The sequence below is a fragment of the Haliaeetus leucocephalus genome, unplaced genomic scaffold, assembly GCF_000737465.1.
Source record: "Haliaeetus leucocephalus isolate CR32 unplaced genomic scaffold, Haliaeetus_leucocephalus-4.0 Scaffold262, whole genome shotgun sequence".
Lineage (NCBI taxonomy): Eukaryota > Metazoa > Chordata > Aves > Accipitriformes > Accipitridae > Haliaeetus > Haliaeetus leucocephalus.
The window spans coordinates 6,167,764-6,193,294 of NW_010972698.1; the positions used below are offsets into that span (position 1 = coordinate 6,167,764).

Genomic DNA, 25,531 nt, shown 5'->3' on the forward strand with positions numbered 1-25,531 from the left:
GGTAGAGTGGAAAGGAGATAGAAGAAATTACTTGTTTCACTTTTTTTTTTTTTTTTAAAGAAAAAAAAAATCAAGTACTGGGATGTTAGGTATAGCACATACATAATTTCTGCCTTGAATAACATCTAGCACAAGGGTCTGTTCCCTCACTGCACTGCTTCAGATGAAGTCAGTGGAACAACTGTCTTGAGTGAACAGACAAACATTGGCATTCTGTGATAAAAAGGAAAACATACACCCAAACTACAGATTCAAATGACAATCAAGGATGTGACAAATAAACAAATAGACATGAGTTATGTATCATACCTCCATCATTGTCCAGGTTATCTCCACACACCATTTCCATGACAACGTTACATCCCGAGCCACTCCAGCCCACTTGACAAACACAGTGCCATCCGTTCTGATCAAGAGTGCACCTCCCATTTCCATAACAGAGACCTGGGCAGCCATCTAGAAAAGAAAATGTAAAAAAGAAGCCTTCATGGAGGAGTTTTCTTCTCTTCTTTTACAGTTGCCATTATTCTTTAACATTCTTTCATATAGTATTATACTCACTGCCTTCAAATGATTGCAGCTCCCTTGCAAGCCGTTTATATTTTTGGCCAAATATGAAAAAATACCCATCCTGGTCCCTCCCTTCGCTTGCCCAAAAGTCATTTCTCAGTGAGGAATGAGGCTTTTTTAGTGTGTAACATTTTGTGCTCAGGAAAAATATGAGTAAACTTATAAGAAGATATTTAGCAGTCTGCCTTGTCTGTCTCTTTCTCTACTTACGGAAAAATAAGTTGTAGATCTCCAAGGAAGGCGTATACATCATCAACGTTTATATCAAAGATATACATGGGAAACTGTTTAAATGACTAACTGGCATTTGTGGACATAATCCTACACATCGCAGGGAGTGGAGGTGACCTTTTTATTCTGTTCACAAATAGTCAGCTGACTGAGAAAAAGCCAATTTGATTTATGCTACAATGCAACTCTTTCCACAGAAGGCAAATGAGGGAGCATTTCCTTCCAACGTCTAGTTCCACTTCCTTCACATTACAGCTGATTCACATATGACAAACACTTGCCCTTCAGTGGCTCTGATTCTAGATCAAAACTGGAACAATGACTGTAGCATCCTCTGGATTATGTATTTGTAAACTCTGAATCAATAGTAATTTGGACATTCTCAGCTAGATCTCTTGCCTCTAAGAGTGAGAGAGGAATTGTCTCTTGGATGTGTACACTCATGTCCATCTGCTTGCATAGTTTGGTGCCAACTCAGACATTTGGCAAATCCTCACCATGTCACACATGGAGCCAAAGGACAGTGGATAAAGCTCAGCAATAAGCTTGACAGCACAAGTGGCATCCCTTCTAAGAGGGCTCCTTTCTTTTTGCCAGCACGGACATACAGGAACTGAAAGCCCTTCTGTACTTGATACTGAACGTCAACGCGTGTTATCAGAGAGAATTTGTTTTGAGGAAGAAAGAGAAGGCCTCAGTCTGCATACGTGTTTGGCAGCCCCAAGATGCTCCAAAAGGACTTTGGAGGAGCCGACCAGGGTCAGAAAATCTGTACGACCGGTCTGTCACGTTGTGACTTACATCCCAGCGTGCAGCACATCTCCTGGCAACTTTACACTAGACACATCACCTCTCTCCTCCTCACCCTCGGCACAGTTTATCAACCATATCTGCAAACAGGGGGATTGGAGAGTCTGACCATCTTGCTCGGAAGAGCCGGAGATAGGTGGCACCGTTTTCTCACACTGGAATTCTGGAAGTTGCTGCTCTAAAATAGCATGAGGTTGGCCACTACCAGATACACTACAAAAGCCAATTATTTGCCTCTTTCGGGGAGCTGGGGGAAAGGGCAGGATGTGAGAGCTGTTCTGGGTAACGGGGGTGTTATTCCACCGCAATTCACTGTCCTGCTGAGTTAATTAATTTCTTGTATATGATTCGATTTTGCTGCTATGGGTGGTTATCCTCTAAGACTATAAATGTAATCAAATGAATGCCTACATGATTTTATTATTATCTAATTCTGAAGAAATAAAATAGCAAACACGAAACAAACACCCAGGTCTTCCTGGAATATCGGTTACTTTGATATTTCAGCTAGCAGCATTTTTGCAAGGGGCAATGTGCATCATTGCTCCGCACAGCATGGCTGGGACTGAGGGACTGCTGTCAAACTCGGGGAAGGTACTTGCGCTGACATGACCAAGCAGGACCTGCGGCAAGGCACGGAAATCAAATGAACAGCACCAGACACAAAACAACATAAAATTTAACTCTTGTATCAAATGATTTGAAGAGAACTGTATCACATCTAGCACAGACAGCTTTTAAAAAAGTGTACTTCTCTCTCAAAAGAAACTTGCTTCAAGCACAAGTAAAAAAAAAAGGGGCAAATTTTTGTTGTCATGGAAGACAGGATCAACACAAAGTTTTTTTGAGCAAGTCCTCAGCTCTGTCATTACTTTGGAATGGTAAGCGAGAGCAAAAAACCTGATTTGCCTAACATAGCACATCAGATGGCCACATAAAACATGAAACATGCTTACATTGCTACAACTTTGCAAATGAGTTGAGCACATTATTTGTTAACACCTGCATTTTCTTCTGTAAATCTCGCTCTGTCTCTGTCTCTGTCTCTCTCTCTCCCTCCCTCCCTCTCTCTCTCCATAAACAAATGTTTTCTCTATTCTGGCAACTTAGCAGTACAGAAGCTCAGACAAAACAGGTAACACAAAACACTCCATCGCCAATACTTTCATCTTTTCATTATTCTTTCGCAATGCTGATATGAAAAAACTTACCTCGAAGAGCATCTAAGTAGTGAGCTTAAAAAAGAAAAGAACAAAACTGAGATGGATTGAACTTCTGTACCCAAATGAAAATACAGACACCACTTGCTTATGGCTTGCCACCTGTTGGTTAGATATAAAATATCTCCCTCTTACTGCAGTCAGACCTATTCCTGCTACTGTGATCAAAACACATTGCGTATGTGATTGTTCTCCATTTGATGACAAGCATGCAGAGGACAGCTTGGGTCATACCTGGCAGTGCCTACAATGGGATGAGCAGCTCTATTTATCTTCTTAATTATTTTAGTCCTTTTCTGGATTTGCTCTACACAACCTTTAGAAAATTAGGCTGTTGCTCCTTCACAAACCTGATTCTTGATTTAGCAAACCTGATTTAGTAAATTCTAGAGCCAGGGAATGAATTAGCTTAAAATGATCAAGATGAAGATAAAACATTCTACTTTTTTCCAAGAAGCAAGCATGAGAGCTTACACTGCTTACCTCTAAAAATTAGATACCCTGCTATTATAAACAACTAAAACAATAATAAATAATCTTGTTCTGGGACATTTTAGGGAGAAACACTATTAGACTTTGCAAAAACCTGTTGTATTTCATTAAAAATACAACTATTACATTTGTATAGTAGAGTAATGACTTCTAAAACGATCTGAAAGCTTTACCGTATTAGGAATATTGTTAGAAGCCAACTATAGAAAAAGCACCTCTAGTAATAAGTAAAATATGTAAATCCTCAGACATGAAGGCAAGAGACTTAATGCAAGAATTACTTAAGCTGAACAAAAGCTTCATCCCCTCACACCTTCTATTTCTTGAACATTTTTTTCCTTCCTGACTCAAAGTTCACATATGAACACAACCCAAAGATATGTTAGGACTGAGATATCTTTCTTTTGTGTGTTTTTTTTTTTAAAAATCAATTCATCAATGTTTTTTCCTCTAAACAGAAAGCTGCACTGAGGGACAAGCAGGGTGCACCATCAGTGCAGAGGCACCTTTTTACACCTGGCCTGATTCTGGGTCTCTGTTTTTTCAAAAAATGACTTGGATCAGACTGATGGCTATGGCAGATCTTTGTGTAACTGGTTAAGGTTTTACGTATTTTATTTCTAGAGGCACAAAGCGCCCTTACCAATGGTGCAGTGGTCCCCTTCCCATCCAGGGCTGCACTCACACTTCCCGTCCTTGCACTGGCCGTGTTCCGCGCAGTGCGAGTGGCAGGTACGTTCTTCACAGGTTGGTCCCACCCAGCCCTCTTCGCACTGGCATATCCCTCTTGAACAGACGCCATGGCTGCCACAGTCCAGCGTACATAGCTCTGCACAGGATTACAAAAATACATAATGTGAAACAGCAATTTCCTACTGCAAATAGACTTTGCACCGATACTAAATTTAATCACTTCTATACTAATATCGCTTATCAGTTGGATCAAATACGGGATTTCATCACCCAGTACAAACCTTGCACAATCTGGCTGCCTCCTTCTTTAGCATTTCCTTGCAAGATCATTTATTTGCTTGGGGTGGGGACTGCAGAAATGATGGCTTTGCAAATGCTAGGGCAACGGGTCTAAACCAGACAAACAATGACCTGAAAAAGTCCATATCTTTTGACTGATTTCAGCTGAGGCCTTTTAACAACAGCATGCCGTGCCTGTTCCCAGGTCGCACTGGCTCAGTTCTGAAATCTCGTATAAACTCAAATATTGCAAGTGAGCTGAATTAAAGGATCAGGTGGCACACTAAATACATACAAGCAAAAGTCTTTGAGATATTCAGACAATTGTAGCGATGGCAAAATGGCCTTCACTTACAGTAAGAAGAGCCACCAGAAAGGTAACAGTGAGAAAGAAGAAGAGCAAGCACGCCGCTCTGACAGCAGTATACAATATTACATGACTTACAGGCCACGCAGATCTGCCTAGTTCTAAAATAGCTTTCAAGGATTAAAACATTTTTCCTTCCTGGCCCTCATGAGCCAACTACTAAGAAACCAGCAAAGCTGTTTTGGGAAGACAGGAGTACCTCCTTCATTGCACTCAGAACAATTTCTCTACCCGGGCATTGGAGAACACCACTTATCGAGAAGTGGAATGAAAGTCCTGAATTGTTTCAATACATCACAATATGCCAATTGCAATTCTACTTCCACTTAGACCAAAGTTGTTCTGTGAAAAGAATGGGTTCATTATAAAAAGGTTCTATGTAGTTTGAATTTATTTAGAATAATTAGTGTCAAGAGAGAATTTGCTTGTTATTCTGCAATTAACCTGCCACAGAAATGTTTCCTCCTTCTTCCTCTCGGAAAGCAGCTGATAGCACTACAAGTGCAAGCCAAATAATCGTGTCTGATCTGATTTCAAATGTCAGTGTTACATATTTAGTCGTTGCAAGATTTTTCCCTTGACAGATTTTAAACAATGATCATTTATATCTTGGAACTATTGTATATAAACATTCTTAAACGCATTTGTAGTGACAAATGCTGTCACTGTATATACCAAGCAAAGTTTTTAAAGTTTAAATTGAAATGTTATCAATTCAAATAATTTTAACACCGAGAAAAAAGCAGCACAGAAATGGAACTGCACAGTGGCATCGCAGACGTGCCAGGCTCTGTCTCAAGTTAGTCTAGCTCTTATTTTTGTTAATAGCTGGAGTGATGGCACAGAGTGCAATCAAAAGAAAAGGTGAGCGACAAACCAGAAGAGCATGGTCAAACTCAAAATCACCTTCAGAAGCAGAAGGCATGGTAAAGAACCCAAGATAAAATTCAGTAAGAAAAACTGTGAAGTACTGTCCTGAGGAAGTCAAAATCAGCTACATAAAAAGATAATTAATTTTACTATTCAGATGGACTTGTGTTATAGTGGAGTACAAGATAAACATAATTATCTGACGATAGTCCTGCAAAAGAGTATATAAGACAAGGAAAGAGACTGCTCTGCTATATTCAAATGAAAAACCGTGCTGAGCCTGGGGCATTATCCCTTAGAAAGACTTGATTGCTGCCTGCCGACGATTTATTAATCTAATGCTTCATGCCTTGGACTGCCTGCCTGCAGGTGCTGGGAAGGATTTCTTCCCCCTTGCTGCGTAACTTGGCTTGGCTCTTTTGTTTTGTTGCTTGTTTGTTCCTTGGAAACCCGGGAGACCGCTCAGAGGACTAAGGGGGAGACTTGCTCTGTTATTTCATTGGCACTGAACTCCCCTAAATACTTGCTCCTATGATCAGCAAGTCAACTGATCCCACCAGATCTGGGATCACAAAGAATCACCCCCAGGCCAGCCTGGCAGAGGCCCACTGGTATTATTTTAACTTATCTTTATAGCTTGGGGCACGGGCTAACTCCTGAGAATTAAATCTAACAAATTACCTGCTACTTCAAGGATTTAGGCTGCTAGAGGGATGCCTTTGATCTCTCCTGATCTCCCTCTAGTTCATTATAATCATTGCTTTTGGTATTTTACTCTAAGTGGTAAAGATTGTTAAGAGGATTTTAAGAAATATTCTGGAGTTTACACTATGCTGGGTTGGACTAGATGTTTTTTCTGACCCTTCTGGATTGAGTGTCTACTATGCAGTTTTTTGCAGTTGTGGGACTGGCTTAGTTCAACTGATGCCAAAACTTCAGGGCATATTGTAGGCTTCAGTATACAGAAGTGGTAATGTAGGCTGGAACGGCTGAAGTGGGGAAACAAAGCGATACATCGAGCTTCCAATTGTGTCAGCAGCTCTACCAGCTCCCACCACTTCTCCATCGGTAAATAAATCAAAGAACCAGCTGTGGAAAACCTTGAACACATTCCCACACGTGGCATGCACGCCTGCCTCGCCTCTGTCTGTCTACCCAGCAGAGTCTAATCACGACAAACTCACCTTCCAAACAAACAAAAGAAGTAGCAGCATGGAGCCAAAGGCAACGTAGGCACATCCCTACCATATGGATGTAGATCTTGCACATATTCCTATTTTACAACCCCTAAATTAAATGGATCTTAAAACGTTTGAAAGTTTTCCATTGTTGTCCCCACGCTTCACACAAGGAATAAAATGTTTAAACACTATTTAAGCTCCTAAATTCAACCAGATTAATGAAGTGGAGATACAAGATTTCCTATCTCATCAAAAAATATCCTAGGTCAGTCAGTATATAGTCTTCACTCACAAGGCTCATTTTTTTTTATTCTGTTTGCCCACATAAGATTGTGCACAGCCAAACAAATTTTCCTTTATTTTTTGCCTATTGGAATACAGCGGCTTCCTCTATCCCAACCACGTTGTCTTGGAAAGACAACACAGTGGCACAAGTTCTGGACCCCAAACTGGCTCTGTGTGATAGGAAATGTTAGGTTAGTTGTCCCGTGCCCAGTTATTCAGTTTTCACACCTCATTTCTGCCAGCAAGTCAGGGCACAGTAACCAGATACCAGTAACTGAGTGAAAAGTGTTACAAAACCAGTGTGTGTCAAACCTGTTCTGGCAGAGGGATCCTGGAATGATCTCACCTAGCTCTTGCCTTTCCTTCCAGCAATGCATTTTTTCCCCCCAAATATTTAATCTAAATCTTCTTTGATGCAAATCAAAACCAATCCTGTAAGCACCAGGTGTAATGAAACCTGGTTTCTTAGTTTGGCCCAGACACTTTCCTCAGTTACCCTCGTTGTCCTGCTGCTCAGCCAACTCAGACTTACGGTCACTGAGGCCAATCTTGAGAATTAAATTTGTTTTGGTGATTTAATATGAGGCTTCAGAAATGCTGTTCACCATGACAATGTATTCTTCTGCCACACAAATCCAAGATTCTCCCCAGACTTCTCATGCAAAGCAAAGGAAATCAAGCCTAACATCATCCTATTAATGCCACAGTAGTACCTGCGGCTTTAAGCCACAACTAATTCAAACAGCTAAGATTAAAAAGAGCATTATCAGTTCAGGCTGTCCTGTTTTTAAAGCAAAACAATTCCTTAGCTCCTCCTGTAGATAAACAAGTACAGAAATATCAGCATAGCGGGGAGCCACACTAGCAGTTGTGTTTGCATGGAGAGACTGGGTTTCCACAGCAAACTAGACAAAATGAGACACTTGAGTGAGTGGACAGTGACCGAATGCGATGGGAAACAATACAGTAACTCGAAATAGGTAAATAGCTTCAAACAAAGCTGATGTGGTAAAAATTCAGGCAGCACTGAAGTTGGACAGCAAGTCAGACACCAAGCGACTGTTCTGCCCAATGGAGCATCTTCCTCCTTCCATAGCAGTTGGTCCTACAGGACGCAGAAACACCCTAAAATGCAGTGGGTCCTCCACAAGGGACCAGCACAGTGGGGCAAGGGCTTTGAGCTGTGGGTAGGTGCAGCAGTTGAGACAGCCAAAGATGTCTCCTCTGACTGAAACTGCTATTCCACTCCCCCTCCTCTCCATCCATCTCCTGGCTCTGCCTGGAGCTGGAGAACCGTGGTGAGCTGATTCAGATCATGAAACTGGCAGATGATTATTCACTTTATTTTCCTGAGTTAATACCTGACAGCTTGCTAAGCTAAATCAGCCCACTGAGGGATCAAAAGGGCAACACAGGCAGGGCAAGGGAGGAGATGGAGGTCACAGCCGGGACGGGGACCGTCCTGCTGAGAAGCCGTGAGTTGTGCCATCGTCGGACCGCAAAGGACAAGAGCAAGGGGGAGGCGACTTGTGTAAGGTAATAAGGGAGGCAGGTGACAAGAGATACAGTTTGGATTAGTCGACCCGGGGATATTACATCACAAGCCTTTAGTTATGCTGTTACGTTAATTGTCAATCATTCTCACAACGTACGGTGCAACACGTGCAATTTGTGAAGTCCCTCAACCGTGTTGGTGTCTAGGCTTGTAGGCTTACGCAAAAGCCATCTCCTCTCCCACTCCTCTTGGTCGCTCACTGTTCAGTGTTCATACGCCTGCCCAGCTTGCCGGCCTGAGCTCTAGGCAGGTCTTGTGGAGCGTGGGTGGTGAAGGCTGGTCTGTGGCTAACAGACCAGATCCTCAGGAGGCGTGAATTTTCACGGCTCCCATGAAACCAACGGCCACCCTAATTCATAGTAATTCGTGGCCCTGTTTCAGTTTTTGTACCTGTACACTTTGCAATCAAAACAAGGTTCTCGAAGTGTAGGGCTGGAAAGTTAATTTCCTTATTTTAAAAAAAAGCTCAGCTGTGCAGACTCACTGCAAGCGACGTGCTGGCAAATTGCTGGGACCTGTCCTCAACCGACCCCTGCAGTTTCTTATAGACTTTCATGAAATACAGTCTTTACTGAATCTAAAATTCAGGGACCTCAGACTTAAACCAATTAATGAATAAGAGACTTAAAAAACGTTCAACTCAGTCTAGAATTTTTACTGACATGTCCTTAATTCTGAAGGCTCATTAATTTTCTTGGAAGAAAGCAAATGTGAGCTGTGAAGCATTATTTGTACATATTCTTGAGAAGGAGACAAATATGTTGATCATTCCTGAGCTAATCTAAAAAGCATTAAAAATTCACTCCACACTCTTCATTTTAATTATCTAAGTCAACAATGAGTTCTTTCAAATGTGTTTTATAATAAGTTTCTACTTATGTGATATGAAAAGGGAAATTAAAGCTAAATATTTTATAATTTGTAATGATAAGGGAAGATTTTAATGTTAATTTGACATGTTTCAGAAATAACTCTTAGAAAATCATGCTAAGAATACAAAACTATATGTAAACAAAAGTGGTGAAATACTTACTATGAAAACACTCATTTTACTTTTCTTCACATTCAGCGGTGAGTCTTGTTCTACAGACAGTCTAAACCTTAAGTATCATATTCATAATTTTGCTATCCATTTTTTAATAAGTGGTTTTCCATAAAGATTAGAAATTAATCTATCCTGACTTTCACCCAATAAGCTTAACTGCTGGAGGCAGCAAAATATCACCTATCTAGGCCTAATAAAGAAAGTTTTTTCAATTTAAATATACATTGCATTTAATAAGCTTGCATGATAATTTGAACAATGTTCCTGAGCTTTTTAAATTACCTTCCCGCTGTGTCCTGGAGACAACTCTGTTCTAGCTTTCATTTTCAGCAACTGACTTTATTAATATAATTTTTTACACTGCAAAAAAAGTTCAAAAATTTAAAGTTTTAGGAGTTTCAAAAGGACTTAAGCTATTTTTTTTCAGTAAAACCGAACGGAAAGTTGCCCCCCCTAGAGAAGGCTACCTGAGAAAGTGCACTATAGAGGTTTAATGTAGATACCAAGTTTTACATATCTGTACCAGAAGAGATATTATTTTTATGGTACAGCTTCTATTATTTTCCCAATTTAAATAAACTCCTTTGGCAATCTGGATGTTATAACTGCATCTAATCTAGCCTTCTCCAACAGCGTCACAGTATGTCAGTTAGGTGTACAATTTTTTACATTCTTAGCCAACCACAGCTATGCCAATAAACTGTCAAGCTAGGGACAGTTTTTCCACAGAGGCAACACAGAAGTATTACATGGGCTGTGCCAGAATTCAGTGGCACCTGCTCTTCAAGCCTGAGCTGGAAATCAAAAGGACTTGGAAGTATCTGCAAAACATTAATTTTGAAGTCTTTGGCTGTCAGCTGCCAGCTTTAGTGAACATGTTTCCTCTGGCAAGCAGAAATCAGGTTCCTGTGTGGAAAAGGCAGCAAAGATGCATTCCCCAACAATTGCTGCTATACCTTCGCCCTATCCTTCAGAGCACCAAGCAACGCTTGATGGGAAAATGCCATAGAACTTTATGTGAAATTTGGTACAAAAATAAATCAACATGATAGATCACCACTGAATGACTGGCAACTGTTTGGGGGGAAAAAAAAAAGGAAGCCTCTACTGCTCTACTGTCAGAATACTAAAATAACACAGAGTTCTGACAGGTATCTATGCGCATAGCCCGGTTTACCTATTTTAATGTAGATTTATAGAAAACAGAGGCGCAAAGGGCTTCACATGATCATCTATTCTTCCTTCTTCCAAACGAAATCATGGCTGGCATCCCTTAAAAGCTCCCAGCAACAGAGAACCTACAACAGGACTAGGCAATCCATACCACCACCACACTATCTTCAGACAACTATTCTCTCAATCTAAATTCTGCTGCTGCAATACTTCTTGTCCTCTCCACGCATCGTACACTTAGATGTCTGACAATGAAACAACATTAAAGATCATCTCACAATACCACAACAATTTGTGAGTTGGAGCTGTTTGTTATATTTGTGTGAATAAATTCAAAACAACACTTTAATGTTAATTACATGAACACTGTGAAACTATCGCATTGAATTTGTTCTCATATATACCTCCAAAATAATTCCCACAGTCATTTCCAAAGATTCTGCTCTTGCACAAAATGAGACTTGGTGGCCCATACCAACAAAAGACACAGAGAGATTCATCTCACCCGACCTGACACATTTGTGTCTGAAATAGTTTTCTATTACAGTCTGTTATCAGACTAGAATGTTTAAATTTATTCAGCTATTGATATTTATCCTTTCTGACACTGTCACGAAGCAAGAGACTGTAGCAAACATATAAAGCTATGTTAAGCAGAAGAGGCACGATTTTGGAAAAAATCTCAAGGAGAAAACAGGTCCTACTCCAAATCATATTTGCCCTCATTTCTGGCTCTGAATAATGTTAGAGGGGCTCATAAGATATTACGACTATTTACAGTTTTCTGTGCATTACACAAACATGTGGGCATTCCTTAAACTCCTTAAACATCATTCTAGAGTCTTCTTGATGTCTTCTATTACTTGACCTCCTATTAAGTACCCCCTTTCCCTCACGATTACATGACTGATACCCTATTTCCTATTTTGTCTTCAGTAGATCTATCGCTTTTGCTATGAAATAACTTAATGATTCCAGTAAATAAGCTTTTGGGTGGTCTCACTGGCAACTGAAAAATAGCACAGCTGAAATCACTCTAATCACTGAATAAAGGTTCGATCCTGGCTCTCTACTTCATGTTACGAACCGCATTATCCCAGGAGGTGTTGACCGGGAGGCAATGAGGTACTTCAGGAGGTCAGGTCTTCCTCACAGAGACAAGAGTTGCAGAAAAGTACTACTGAATAGTCAGTGTCTTCAGAACAAAGTGGGGCAATCTAAACTTCGCACAGCCCTGACTATTATTTGGGATAATTCAGACACAGTTACTGCGTAATGATCAACTATTTCTACCAAAGGCAAAACTTCTCCACTCTTCAAACATTGTTTCATTTTAAACCTTTCTACTGTAAGCTTTATGCAGAAAGCCTTTCTCATGCGTTGCCTCACTGATATCTAACTACCTTTCTTATCTTCTTACCACAGGCCACAACACATCAAATAAAACCACTGGAACTAAAATGCCATATCCTCACTGTTTGTTACTCAGAATGTTTTGCCATCAATCTAGCAACGGTTTTAATTGCTTTCTGGAAATAATCCTACCATCATCTCATTGAACTTCTTTCTGATGCATTAAGTACTCTATAAATAGCTCTTCTGACTTCTGGTAGGAAGGCTGCCATTAACACTATTGTGTATCTCAAAATATATGAATGTAATTGCATTTTTTTGAAAACCGTAATGTAGCTTCTGATAATGCTACACCTATCTGAAAGTATCATTTCCAAACTGGGAGCCTCAATTTGCTTGAAAATTTATTTGTGTAGAAAAGTAATCAGTAGACAGACAGAAAGGTCCAAAGGGCAAATACAGCAGAGGCGGGGGAAACGACAGAGAAACTTTTTCCCCTTCTTAGATCTTTTATCACACTTTTTTTTTCAGCTTTATTTTTCATCTGATGAAGAATATTTTCTTCCTGATCCAAATCCAATTTGTATATATAAAAAACCTCACCCTTTATCGATTTTGCTGTGGTTCAAAATGGTATTTTTACAGTGCAAAAATTTAATCAATACAGCCTGATGAATCTGGACTGGTAATGGTAAACATACTAACAGATATTTCATTTCAGGCAGCCAAAGCTCTGAAAATTGATACCACTGAAAAGGATTATTCATTTGCCATTGGGTATATCTCTGTTTACCCAGCCATAGTACTGGTGTAAAGCAGAATACAATTATGCTGTGCTTGCCACACAAGGGATTTCAGCTGCAGAACCTGTCTCTTTCTTAGAGATGATACAGGTTGGCAGGTCAGACAAGGCCTTTGTGGGAAATGTTTAAAATAAATGAGCAGGAGTACAACCTAAGAGCAAGGAAGATTAGACTGACACAAGGGTAAGCAGAACCACACAGTATTCTGACCAGGACATTTTTTAAATACCACGTTACCCAAGTAAATGTGGAGTTTCCTTGTCAAACTTGGTCCTGCTTTATAATTTAAAGTTGTGATTGTTATGATTTCAAGTTGCACGTGTTGTAAAGCAGTGAGATTACAGTCCTCACTGGAGATTCACAGTCTGACTAACAAGTTCTGAAATCCTTCACAATACATTGAGAACCACAAAAGGAAATGCCATGCAACGTCTACCTTGTTCGATATTTTATTTGATCAGGAGACCAGCAAGAAAGCAGTCTAGAACAATCTATCGTCAGCAGTAGTGAGTGAGATGAAAGCTATGCCCTTGTGTTCAGTCACAGGGGAAAATGCAAACCACAGTTCCTTGGGCTGAAAAGCCAGTTCTGTAGGAAAAATGGGAAACCTGTTGAGTGAGAGACCATGAGAATCAGGACAGGCATGAGGCCTATGATAACGATGAGAAACATGGCAGAGCAACCAAAGGAAGGTTTCCTTTCCTCCAAAAGGAAACGGGCAAAGAGATGGCTCAGTAGGTAAGTTTAATAAAGCTGTCTCACAGGTACAGCCTGAACTAATACAGCGTCAAAAGAAAATAAAGATTTTGAGACCCTATTTTCGGCAAAGGTTCACCAGGTTGCCCGAGTGGATCAGGATACATCTTTATGTAAGCACTAAATCTTTCATGATACACAGAAGTACTATTATTAACACCGACTAAGGGCTCTGCTCAGAGCATAAAGTTTTCCACAATTATTTAATTAGTAAATTTGATTAGTAATATTCAGTAAAGAAGTAATGATTTATTTAAGCACTTTTGCAAAGAGTAAGCACCATCTTAAATTCACTGGCTTACAGGATGACCTTTGAATATGGGTCCACTCACAAGAATTGCTCCAGCAAGTGCTTACCTCACCCAGGTTATGTGCAGTGTACATTAGAAGTACCTGCTGACTTCAGTAATGGAAGATGATATATTTTACTTACTGTATCTCTGAAGGGCTCAAAATGCTGAAAAGGTGGGCACCGGTACTACTTCGCAACATATTACAGGAACATCTATTCAGATTCACCTGTGTAAAAGCAATGGCAGCCCCCAAATGGCATAGATGCCATTGCTGCCCAAACTGGTCATAGAAAGGGGACTGGATGCTTTTAAAAGGATGCACTTCCATTTTCATAGACTTTTTTTTTCAGGGAAGAGCCAGACCACATGCACAGAAACAGTGGATCAACTACAAAAACCTCAGGAACTCTATGTTCCCAACAAACAACTTCTACCACAGTAACAACTACTATGAGAAATTAAAGGTCATTACCAGCTTCTAAGTAACATCTCAGTTTCACAATCAAAAGCAAAGTCAGCCGAAGAGGCTGGCCTTGCTTCCTCTCTTTTTAGCACAAATAAGCAGTTTCTTGGACAAACTCAAGAGCCAGGCATAACAAGCTCTTTAACAAAAGCAAGGAGTGCAGCCTCAATTAGCAGAAGTCATGCAGTGCTCAGTGACCGAGCATGAACACCGCTTACATGGACAAGGAGCAAACATTTCTATGTTCATTGCTGTGTTTGTGAAGATGAGTAGAGAGAGAGATGAAGCAGCTCCCAGTAAATAAACCATAACTTCTTCTGTGTCAGCACCACGAACAGAAATAGCAACACGCATCTGGCAGCTGCTGTTCCGTCTTGCTGCTGCTAAAGCAAAGTTGCAGCTCATGACTTGCATTTTTCCTGCACCAGGGAGAAGCAGCACCTTGGGCACGCGACCCTGGCTTTGAAGCGAGCGCTGCTATCGCGCTCCTCGGTGGCCGTGGTACAACTGCAGTAGCGCTTTGCAGATTTTAAGAAGCGAACGAGCGTCCTTTGTTATTTTGCTCGCTCTCTTCCTTCTACGCTGCCTGCGTTTTTTCCACTAACTCATCACTTCGCGGTCCCTCCTCACCCGTGCAAACGCTGCTTTGCCGAGGCAGTTCTGCTATCCCCAGGACATGCTGCCCACTCACATACAGCTCAAAGACCCCCTGCTACTGCTCGCTCCGCAGAGCTGACGGAGGCGCCGCCGGGCTGGCCACCCTTCTTCAAGGCATTTTCGTAACGAGCGCGTGGGTGACCAGAGGAGGAGCTGGAAATACAAATGTGCCGCGTGAACAATCGGCTTTCTGCAGGCCATCGGAAAATGATTTTCGATCACAAGGTGATAGATGCTATTTTAATAATCTGTTTATAAAACAGGCAGGGCTTCCTAAACTGAAGAGCGACGTGCCCAAACGTACACTGCAGCTACAATACACAAGGAGTTTGTGCTCTATCACCGTTGAAATGTTCTTGCATAATTACTATAAATTTAATTTTATTTAAAAAGCATTACTTGAGCCTAAATATTTAAGCAAAAGTCCTTAAAGAGGGCAGAGACCAGGAATTCCTTAGATGTCTACGTATGTTACCCTTCCAACAATCTACACAATCAAAAAGCTAAAAAATGCAATATGTAAGATAAAAGAAAGTTTCCATGATTTTTTTACTTTTAGCAATAGCAATTTCCTATTTTCAGAGGTAAGTTAAACTTTGTAGACTCTGCTGCATAAGCATACTGAAATGATAGCTATTTTTGTAGAACTCTTACCACAACAGTAAAAAAAATATTTTAAATATCTGCCTTTCAGGGACTGATACAATGTATTTTGCACAACAGATGTTCTGAAATTTACTGAAGGACAAAACCTTTAGTTGTTCTGGGGCTTTTTTTGTACTCTTGCTCTAGCAATTCCCATTTGTGCTTTTCCAGCTGTGAGGAAGGGAAGCTCCCTCCTAACACAAGAACCCTTCTTTACATGTTGGTGGTATGGATAACATTTCATCCCTGGACTTGGCTTAGCAAATTAAAAGTTGAAGATTTTGTATGTCGCTACTGTTCTGTTGTCCATTTAGGCTGTTTTTTCCCCTCCACTGCAGCACCCACAACACCAGCAGAACAGTCCCACAACTTCTCTACTTCAGAGAACGCTTTTGTAAAGGGTTCTTGTGGAGTACAGGCCTTTCATATTCAGAATTTCCATCCTGATATTTTCTTGGATACAGAATGTTCACAAAAGTCCTTTCCATACTATATCCTGTCAGTTGTTTTACTATGGTTCTTAATCACTGTCTAGGAGATTGACTACCATGTAGGCAATAAGGTTGAGATGCAAAAAGGGATGCAGGCACTTAACTACAACCTTAAATGTCTAAATCCAAAATTTAGACCCTTAAACCCTTTGCTCAGCTTACCTAATTTGGAGGTGCTCGAACCACTTTGGCACCTGAATTGCTACTAAAATCCCACTTATTTGCCAGGTTTTGCTACTAGATTATCACCCAACTAGAGGTCCTAACAGCTTTACGTTAAGCTCTCTAGTTTCACAATCTGCATGATCTTACACAGGTGTTGCCTGAGGATCCTAAGGAGCATTACCTTCAAACCAGATCTACCGGAGGTGGCCAAGCACAAAACACACAGAGGTGGACGGTTCCTGGACACAACAGACTCCCTAAAGAGACACGATGCCATGCCTAGAGAGTGGAAAGTCTCCGATAGCTATGTAGAAGGTAGGATGAACAGGACCATATTGCTGTCACCACAGCAATTTGGGTATCTCACTCCTGCATAAGGGAAGAGCTGCCGGGATAGAAGCATCCGAAAGTGGCATGTGTGGATTCAACCCAGTGGAATAAGTAACACCTTTTTGTGGATTAGACCAGGATTTACAAAAGCTGACTTAAGTAAATGATGTTTACATTTGAATGAGGGATATTTCCAATAATTGCTGAATGGGGTGCAGACAGCAGTAGATTAAGAATCTTAATTTTCAGGAAGAAAAAGTGAAGGAAAGAGCCATTATTTTTGGCCAATCTGCAAAATAAGCAGCAATCAGTTGAAAAACATCCCAAGTTTCCTCATTGTATATCTCATACCCTTGACTTATCCTATTTTTTAAATCAATACATGACTACATCAGGTATTTCTGGTTCCCTCTGGACTGATTTCAACATGCAGGAGAATTAATTTTTATTGGAGTGCTTCTTCACTGCCTTAAATTTCTCATGTTTTAAATTCTCCAGCAACACATACTAAGTGTTCCAGTCTTTAACTACTAAGTTTTTAATAGAAATCTTGCTCACCAGATACCTTTTTGCAAACTCTTGCAACTCTACAGGAGATACAAATCAAACTAGCCACACATCGTTTTTTTTTCTTTTCAATGAAATATACAGTAGTAAGAAGAGTCTTTCTACAATGTCAGACAATGTACAGCAGGGGAAACTTCAATCATCCTTTTAATTAGCAGAGCAGTAATAGTCAAAGCTCCTCACAAATTAAAGAGGACAGTTATACGAAATTAACTAAGTCCATCATTTCTTCAGAACAAAACAATGAAGGATGGTTATAGTGTAATTAAAAAGTTCTTGAGATTTGTCTAAAATAGGGAGCAGAGTAGAAGTACCAACATGGAACAGAGCAGTCTATAGAAAATGCATGACAGATTACACCACGTATTGAGGAAATTTCAAGGCTATTTTCACTACCGTGAGCTGTTTGCAGTGAATATCCTTGTCCTTGGCAAATGAGAATGACTGACACCCATAATTTGCAATTTCCTAAACCTGAAGAGTTTTCTGATTGCGATGAAATGGTTTTACCTAATTATTTTTTCAAGTTGCAGTTTTTGATGTTTAATTTTGAAACCAATTTGAGATGTCTTGAACTATATTAATATACTGTATTATGCCTTCATTTCTTTTTGAAGCACTTTGCTTTAAAAAATGCATACTTCTAATGATTTTTAAATTACTCTACTCTGCACATATCAATTTACAACAATTACAACATTTTGCATTTTTCAAAGCACTTCAGTTTTAAAGAGGTTTTATGCTTCGCAAGATACTGAGGGAAGAGGCTGCTGATCCATTTTTAACCTTTGTAAAATTACTACCAATCTTGCTAGAGAGAGCTTAACCAAAAATAGATATGCTAAATATATACCATCTCCATATAATCATTTTAGGATGAATGTTTTTGTGACTAAGAACTGCCAGTATTCTTTTCCCAATCATAATTAGGTTGCTTCAGTGGTATAAATGGATTCAGTGGAATTATGACAAATGTCCTGGAGTAAGGAGGACGGAAACTGGCCTACTTTGGCTGAATAGAGTCTAGAGAAACGAATACGGGACAGGATGTCACAGGCATCAGCTCTGTCACAGATTTCATTACTTTTCAGTCTATAGTATTTTAGGCATAGCGCTGCAATTAATTAGTGACTCAGGGCTGGATTCTCACCTGAAACACACTGGGATGGCACTGGTGGCATCACTGCAGTTACACTAATTTATGCTAGCTAAGGCTTTGCCCCACTGAGCAACTCTGTCATCCATTTTCTTTTGGTATTTCACTCCCTTAATCTCAAGGCTCCATGTTAAAGGTGTGTGAGAACAGAAGATGAGGGTTTTTTTCTGTTCAGTTTGTTGATGCTGCACCTTCAAGTAGCCAGAGCTTCCCTTATACCTGACACGAGTAGTCAGTACTCACAAGTTTGATTTTGTCTTTCTGAAAAGCACTGCCTATATGCCTCAAAGGGAGATGACTCATTAACATCAAGGGATTTTGGATGACAGCCTATAAATAAAGCAACAAAGATCCACAGACAGTAAGTAGAAAGTTGACTGTACTGAAGTCCTGGTGACATTAAAATAGTGTACTATCAGTCTTCCATCCTACTGTATTATTTTGTCATGTATGCAGTAAATCATACCCATACTGCACAGGTCAACTAAGCCGTATGTTGAAGGTCTGAATAATAACCGATTTTCACATACAATCATAACTGGATCCGGTATGGTGTAAAGATGCTGAGACTCTGAAATATTCCAAGGATTACCTTTTCCAGCACAGGTAGTTTTCACAAAAAAATATTTTATAATCAGTCTCACTTGGAACCAAGTATGAAATTCCTATTCTCTATTCACAGTTTTTAGAGGAGGGGAGGAGACTACATGAGAAACAGAACCCAATCTCTTGTGCATCTCTCTTAGGCACGTCCACTGTCAGATGGCTAAACTGGTAACGGCCAAATGTCTTTGGGCGTTTTTGTGCCACTTGCCAAAGGACGACCAAACTAGGAAAAAACCTGAAATTAAATGAGCAAAGTGACAAGCAATATAGTATGGAATTAATTCAAACACAGAATACTCACATTTATATTGCTTTATCATGGGTTTTTAATTTTCAGTGCTTTACATGAGAGAAGGATTTGTTTTTCCACAAACTAATGATTTGAGAGATAAAATCACAGGGTTTTTTTGACAGCATGAGCTAGAGCCATTACAGTGTTTGAAGATGACCTATTTGCTGTATGGTAGGTGTGACTGTTGGGGTCAATGTCTTGGACAATGTGGATGTGCCAATGTGGACGTCTTGGACCACGCGGACGACGTTGGGCAATCCAACAGTAACAGTGCTGTTGCTGTTTCTTTTGTCTTGGAAACACTTTGGGAATCAAAATGGTGGAAAGACAGCTCTCCTCGGAGATGTCTGTGGACCTCTGCTCAAGATCAACTTTGCTTGGCCCTAACAACTGTGCCTCCCTTACTTTTAGGCAAAAGCAGACACAACTCTCCTCATTCCTCACACAGTCCAAAGTGAAGACTGCAGAAAGTGGGATGGATGACTGTTCAAGGGACAGCTGACTAAAACAACTTAAAAAAATAAAGGTACTGTAGAAGATAATACTGGATCTCTGTGTATATCTCAACGTAGATTACACCACAGGTAAAGGCAGTAAGCAATGTCCGCTGAGGCCAGCAGGAATGGAAGATTTGATTACATTACTTGAATAATGACTGCAGCATTGATCCTTGCAACTGGAATTACAACAGCTATGTCCAAGGTACAGCATTTGGACGAACTCAGCTGGAATAACTCTGTGCTGCTTCTCTACAAATTTCTGACTGGTACAATTTTGAAGCAGTGAAAGCCATAGCTTGCTTTTGACCTTCAGCGTTCAAGCCAGTTGACAAATTGGCAAAACAGGCTAATCCATCTCCCTCATAGTAAATACACACCAGTGTATAACCATATAGAACAATTAAAGCACTTTGATCTTGTCCATATAATAAACCAAATCTTAGGTACAGATAGAGGGTGATTTTTTTTTTTTTATTCCTAATGTCACATACGGCTGTAGAAAGGATGCCTATCAGTGATGTTTTGATTGGTGTAGCTAAAGATCTGTCAATGCTTTCAGAGTGAAATTCAGTTGATGCTGCCTAAAGAAGGCAAAAGAATCAGAAGCATATTATCTTTCTGTTTGAACGTTAGCTGATAAGAAGAGCCTTTACAAATAGGTGCATGGGTAGCAAGGCAAAGCCTGAACCAAAACCACGTCATCTTTGGGATAGGCAAATTGAAATCTGAGCTAATAAAACAAAATGGCTTTTCATGGAAGTTCAATATTGCAGGGTAGAAAGAGGCTAAACATGTCCGTAACAGATACCCAGCTAAGAATATTGAAAGGCTGGATCTTAACAGGGCTGAATAAAAGGACAGCATAGGTTGTGTCCTACAAGTAGCGTAGGAGTAACAATACTAAATGTCTAAACAACCTTCAAGCTATACTGAGCTGATCTGATTGAGAACCAATTCAAACACGATGAAAACATATCCTGACAGCTGCTTTGGAGTTCTGTAAGAGGATTTTCTGGACCTCAAGGGATGGCAACTGACCATCAAGAACTTTGGATCTAGAAGGAGTATCAGAAGGTGGTGCAGTGAGATCGGTTTTTGGCAGTCCACAGGTCAGAGCAGAGACTATGCTGGACATCTGTGTTAAGCTGACTAGCCAAAACTGGCTTGGACAGTGTGGAACTGTAACAGTGTTGTGGCTCTGTTTCTCTTGGCCTTGGAAATACTTTGGGAATCAAAGCTATGCAGAGAAAGTGAGTGGGTCTATGCTACACTGGAGAAGGAACCTGGCTTCAGGTGTCTGATGATAAAAATAAGATCTTGAAGCACTTCAGAATTACCACTCTTTTTGCTAGAAGCTGGTGTCATGCCCACATCAGGAGAGGATGTCAATGATTTTGGCAGCAAGCATCTACTCTCCCCAGCTCATAGCTGTTAACAGTATGCTTTGTAGCATTGCTACAAAGGTGCCCGATTGCCAACGAATCCTCATGCATAAAAGATGCTCAAGCTGATAGGTCAGGCAGGACAGTTTAACTAGACCAGTAAGTCAGATGGACCCTGGACTGGTTCTGTGGCAGTTAATTCAGTGCCACACAGCTTTTCTCCACAGCCGTAGTGTAAGAAACATCTCTAACACTGGAGTTATTTTTGGGTAGAAGAGTAATCCTCAACTCTGAACATAAACTAGGGCTGCCCTAGTTATACCAGCCTTTGGAGTACAGATATTATCGGTTGAATTATTCTATTCTATTGAATAAATTAATTCCTTAAGAACATACATAAGGCCTAAAGAAAAAGGAAGAGCTCTTCAGAAAAAGTATTGCAAAAGTTCAGGGGACAATCTGAGACATTTAGCTGCTGAGCCAAAAAAGGGGATAATGCCAGAATTCACATTCTTATAGGGAAGCCTCCAAGATGGACTCTGCAATACTTAGGTGAGTCACAGCTATGGCCTCCCCATTTTGACAGTCCCTTTAGAAACCATGCCCCACGTGAGGGAAGACTAGAAATAAATCCAATTCACTCCATTACTCTGTGCTTTTGTGCATGTGCTCCCTCAAATATTTAAATATAACTATATACACATTTCACCTTTTTTAAACTAGCCACTTCTTATCAACCGATTAATTCAACCACATCACAGTTCAGTGTTTGTTGTATCCAAACACTCTCAACATGCAAGTTCATGTAGAATCTGAACTGAACAGTCCAGTAGATTAGAAAAAGACATTGTCTTTAGTACAGCAACTGTGCAGAAAAGCAAGTATATAGGAGAGCAAGTAACTGCTTGAATGATCAGGCCATACATCCTTAGCGAAATGGCATTTCTATAACTGTGAAAAATGAAACCTGTTTCATAAGAAACACAGAAAAGATGAGTTAGTTAACGTGTGGGTATCCTCTTTTGTCTTTCTTTAATCTTTGAATATTTAAGCTTGGAGTTTCAGTGTCCCCTTGATGTAATTTTTTAATGAAACAATAGGAAAAGAAAAACTCATACTTTATGTAGTCCGTCATACTTCACAAAAAGCCTACCCAAAACCCAAGAAATACATAATTTTTTTTCTGGCATTCATTATTCTTGTGGATGTGGAGATAGAAATGGGGGAAGAGAGAGAAAGAGAAAGAGGGTGGGTGGAGAGAGAAGGGGGTCTGTATGTGGCATTATGAGAAGCAGATGTATTTCAAATATTGGCTCTTTTTATAAACATTAAGGACAAAAATATAGTGACTTTGACAAAGAATTTGACAGTCTTTCACCTCACAGAAAGAAACACAACTGTAAGACTTTTCACCTATTCGAACTGGGAGTAAAAGGTGCACTTTTTAGCAGACACGGTCAGGCATAATGGAAACAATTTACCTAACGACATGGTAGACTATCCTTCATTTTCAGTCTTTGTGAGGAGGTTCAATTTCAAAAAACTAAACAGAAATTATGAGTGTCAAGCAGAAGCTGAAGGACGATTTTTTTTTTTGTTGTACATGTCCTACAGAAAATCAAACAGCATGAACACCATGGTCTTTTCCAGCCTCAAAAATCCATGAATGATTCCAGATCTCAGGCTGGGGCTCCAAACATTCGCAATCTTTCAGGATATGCATGGGTCACACAGTCACCCTTCATCTCTGGTCCTCCATGTCCACACTGATTTCTGTCTTTCCCCAGTCTGCTACTTGTAAAATGGAATTTCTTATTGTTTGAAGAGCTAGAGATGGGCAGGTAGGGGAAGGTACCATAGAGATGGCTTATCCCTCTTCAGGCGGGCCATAGTGTATCTGGGATAATATACTCAAAAACATTCTGGCACCTTTGCTATTTCTCCTTTTTTAAAGTACAGCAAGATATATTAATTTCTATTTAGGAAAAACATAAAACTTAAAATAATTTATCCTTTTATTTTGAAAGGATTTGGAATTTGCTGGGGAATGCAGAAATCATCAGGACAGGAGCCTCTATTCTTCGAGGTGATACAGAAAGGCAAATTTTCACAGTACTGATAATGATGTGGTACAGAGATGGTAGGAAAGTGCCAGGGTTTGAGGCAGGCTGAGAGACTGCTCGTCTATCACTTGCAAAGCTTTCCTTGTTGTCTGATTCCAGATGAGCAGTCTGTGGTTTACCCTTTTCATCCTCTTCATTGTACAGAACCTCGTGATTTTTTCCATTCACATATGACAGCTCGTTTATTCTGACCTTGCTGACTTACTCATCCGATGTTTTCCTTCCTCACTAAAATCAAGCTTTACTTCCAGCATGCACAGCAATCACTGATCCTAGGAGGAAAGTCTCAAGCACAAATGAACATCTGTACTTCAGTCTAACACTCATTGCATTGCCAGAACAATCCCGAATCTAGTTTAACACCTATGAAGAAAGATATATTTGAAAGGAGAAATCTGAAGTATCTAGCTAGAAAGAGAGATGCCTGTTGGCGGTTGTAAAAGCATCCTTTGATAACTCAGAAGACAGTAGGGATGAAGAGAAGTATTTTCCCCACTGGTTGATAGAGGTAAGGAAAAAAGTTACCTTTCCTCTAAAAATTAATCAGAACAGCTTTGGAGGCGAGACAAACATGAAAACTATGATCCTAGCACACAAGATAAAAGCCTCTTCGCTGCAGTTATTTATTAGTTCTTTGTTCCCTTACTTAATATCTAATTGCCCCATACAGCTGACGAAACAGAACTATTGGAGATTAACATCTCTTTTTGAGCTACAATAATGTTGTATTGGAACAGAGTTAGTTTGCATATTTAAAAAAAAATTAGTAAAAGTTAGTAAATAGCTAGCACCTTTCCTAATTATTTGCTTCATTAATGGAAGTACTACTATATTACTAAACTTCAGCGAGTATTTTTAAAATGTAATAAAATACATGATAAAAATGCTAGCAACCGGGCTTTTGCTGAAAGCCAATAAAAAGTCGATTCTTATCAAATCAGGTACCATATCCGACAGTGTCAGACTGAAATTACAGGCATTAATTTTGGAGTCTAGAACGAATGAATGCAGGGCCTTTGTAACAAACACTGAAAATTATTTGCAGGTCAATATTTGTTGCTTAAAAAGTTATCACAGAGAGGGACATTTCATAAGTCCCAACTTAAAGATCATAACCATACTCTTTAAAGATGTGAATGGAAATTTATACTGTTCCAAGTGTTCTTTTGAATGATGATTTCTAAGAAAGATTGGTGACTTGGACCACTGGTTGTATTCCACAGTATTCAGCAAATCTGTCACTTGCATCTATTCTGTACTGCGATGTGCTACTTATCATCTGAGATTCCGGTTTTGTGAGCTTTATATGGAAAAAAAACAGTAGTACGTACATTGGTAATGACATGCTCCATTACAGAGTAAAATGTCCAGAGTGCATTCATTTCAAGAAAATGAAACGTAAATGTACAAAGCACATAGGAAATCCATTTCAACTCTTAATCAAATTCAGTGAGATCAAACCTTGATGGTCCTCTAAGAAAGAAACGAGTTTTTATCCCAGCATGAGAGAATGGATGGTCGTTTTTGTTTAAAGATTTTTTGGCAGAGCCTCCTTACTCATCAGTCACTGCATTTAGACCTTTTTTTTTTTTTTTAATATCCTCCCAGTCTCTCTCCGAGTTGTGGATTCCCTCATTGCAGGAGCCTGATAAGAGCTCAGCATCTCAGGTGAGAGTTATGCTTGACTCCAATCCATGCCAGGAGGCACTTGCACTCTTGCAGGACTACCGTTCTCGCTGTCATGCCATCAGGCCATCAACATTCTTGTCACAGAGGAAAAGCTTTTCTATCCTTGTCAACAGAGAGCCAGTTGCTGACAAGCCCATTAAGTGCCATGCCACAGCATCCCTGGTTTGTCCCTCTCTTGTTTTTTAAATTCATACTAGCACGCTAATAGTAACTACTTTCTTTCATGACTCAAAAGAAAGCTCAGACATCATTGAAAAAATCAAACCTCCAGCGTACCTGTTGAACAGTCTGAACCCGTCCACTGCGGTTCACAGCTGCAGAGCCCCGTGTCCAGGAGGAAAGTCCCGTGCCCCGAGCACTGCTCCTGGCACACGGGAAGCGACGTCTCACAGTTCACACCGCCCCAGCCTGTGGAGCAGTGACATTCCCCTTGAACGCACACACCATGGCCAGAGCACATCGGATCCAAGCAGTCCTCTGGAAAGCAGG

General features: G+C 40.1%; 1 protein-coding gene across 1 annotated transcript in view; it reads right to left on the reverse strand.

The window, feature by feature from the left end:
- TENM1 (teneurin transmembrane protein 1) overlaps positions 1 to 25,531 on the reverse strand; it is a 251,593-nt gene that overhangs the window by 95,163 nt on the left and 130,899 nt on the right. Inside the window, exons 10-13 of the mRNA XM_010569145.1 lie at positions 25,319 to 25,519; positions 3,967 to 4,152; positions 2,823 to 2,846; positions 310 to 456 (exon numbers count right to left, since the gene is read on the reverse strand). Of these exons, the coding sequence (XP_010567447.1) occupies positions 310 to 456; positions 2,823 to 2,846; positions 3,967 to 4,152; positions 25,319 to 25,519 (558 nt within the window). The remainder of the gene's footprint in view (positions 1 to 309; positions 457 to 2,822; positions 2,847 to 3,966; positions 4,153 to 25,318; positions 25,520 to 25,531) is intronic.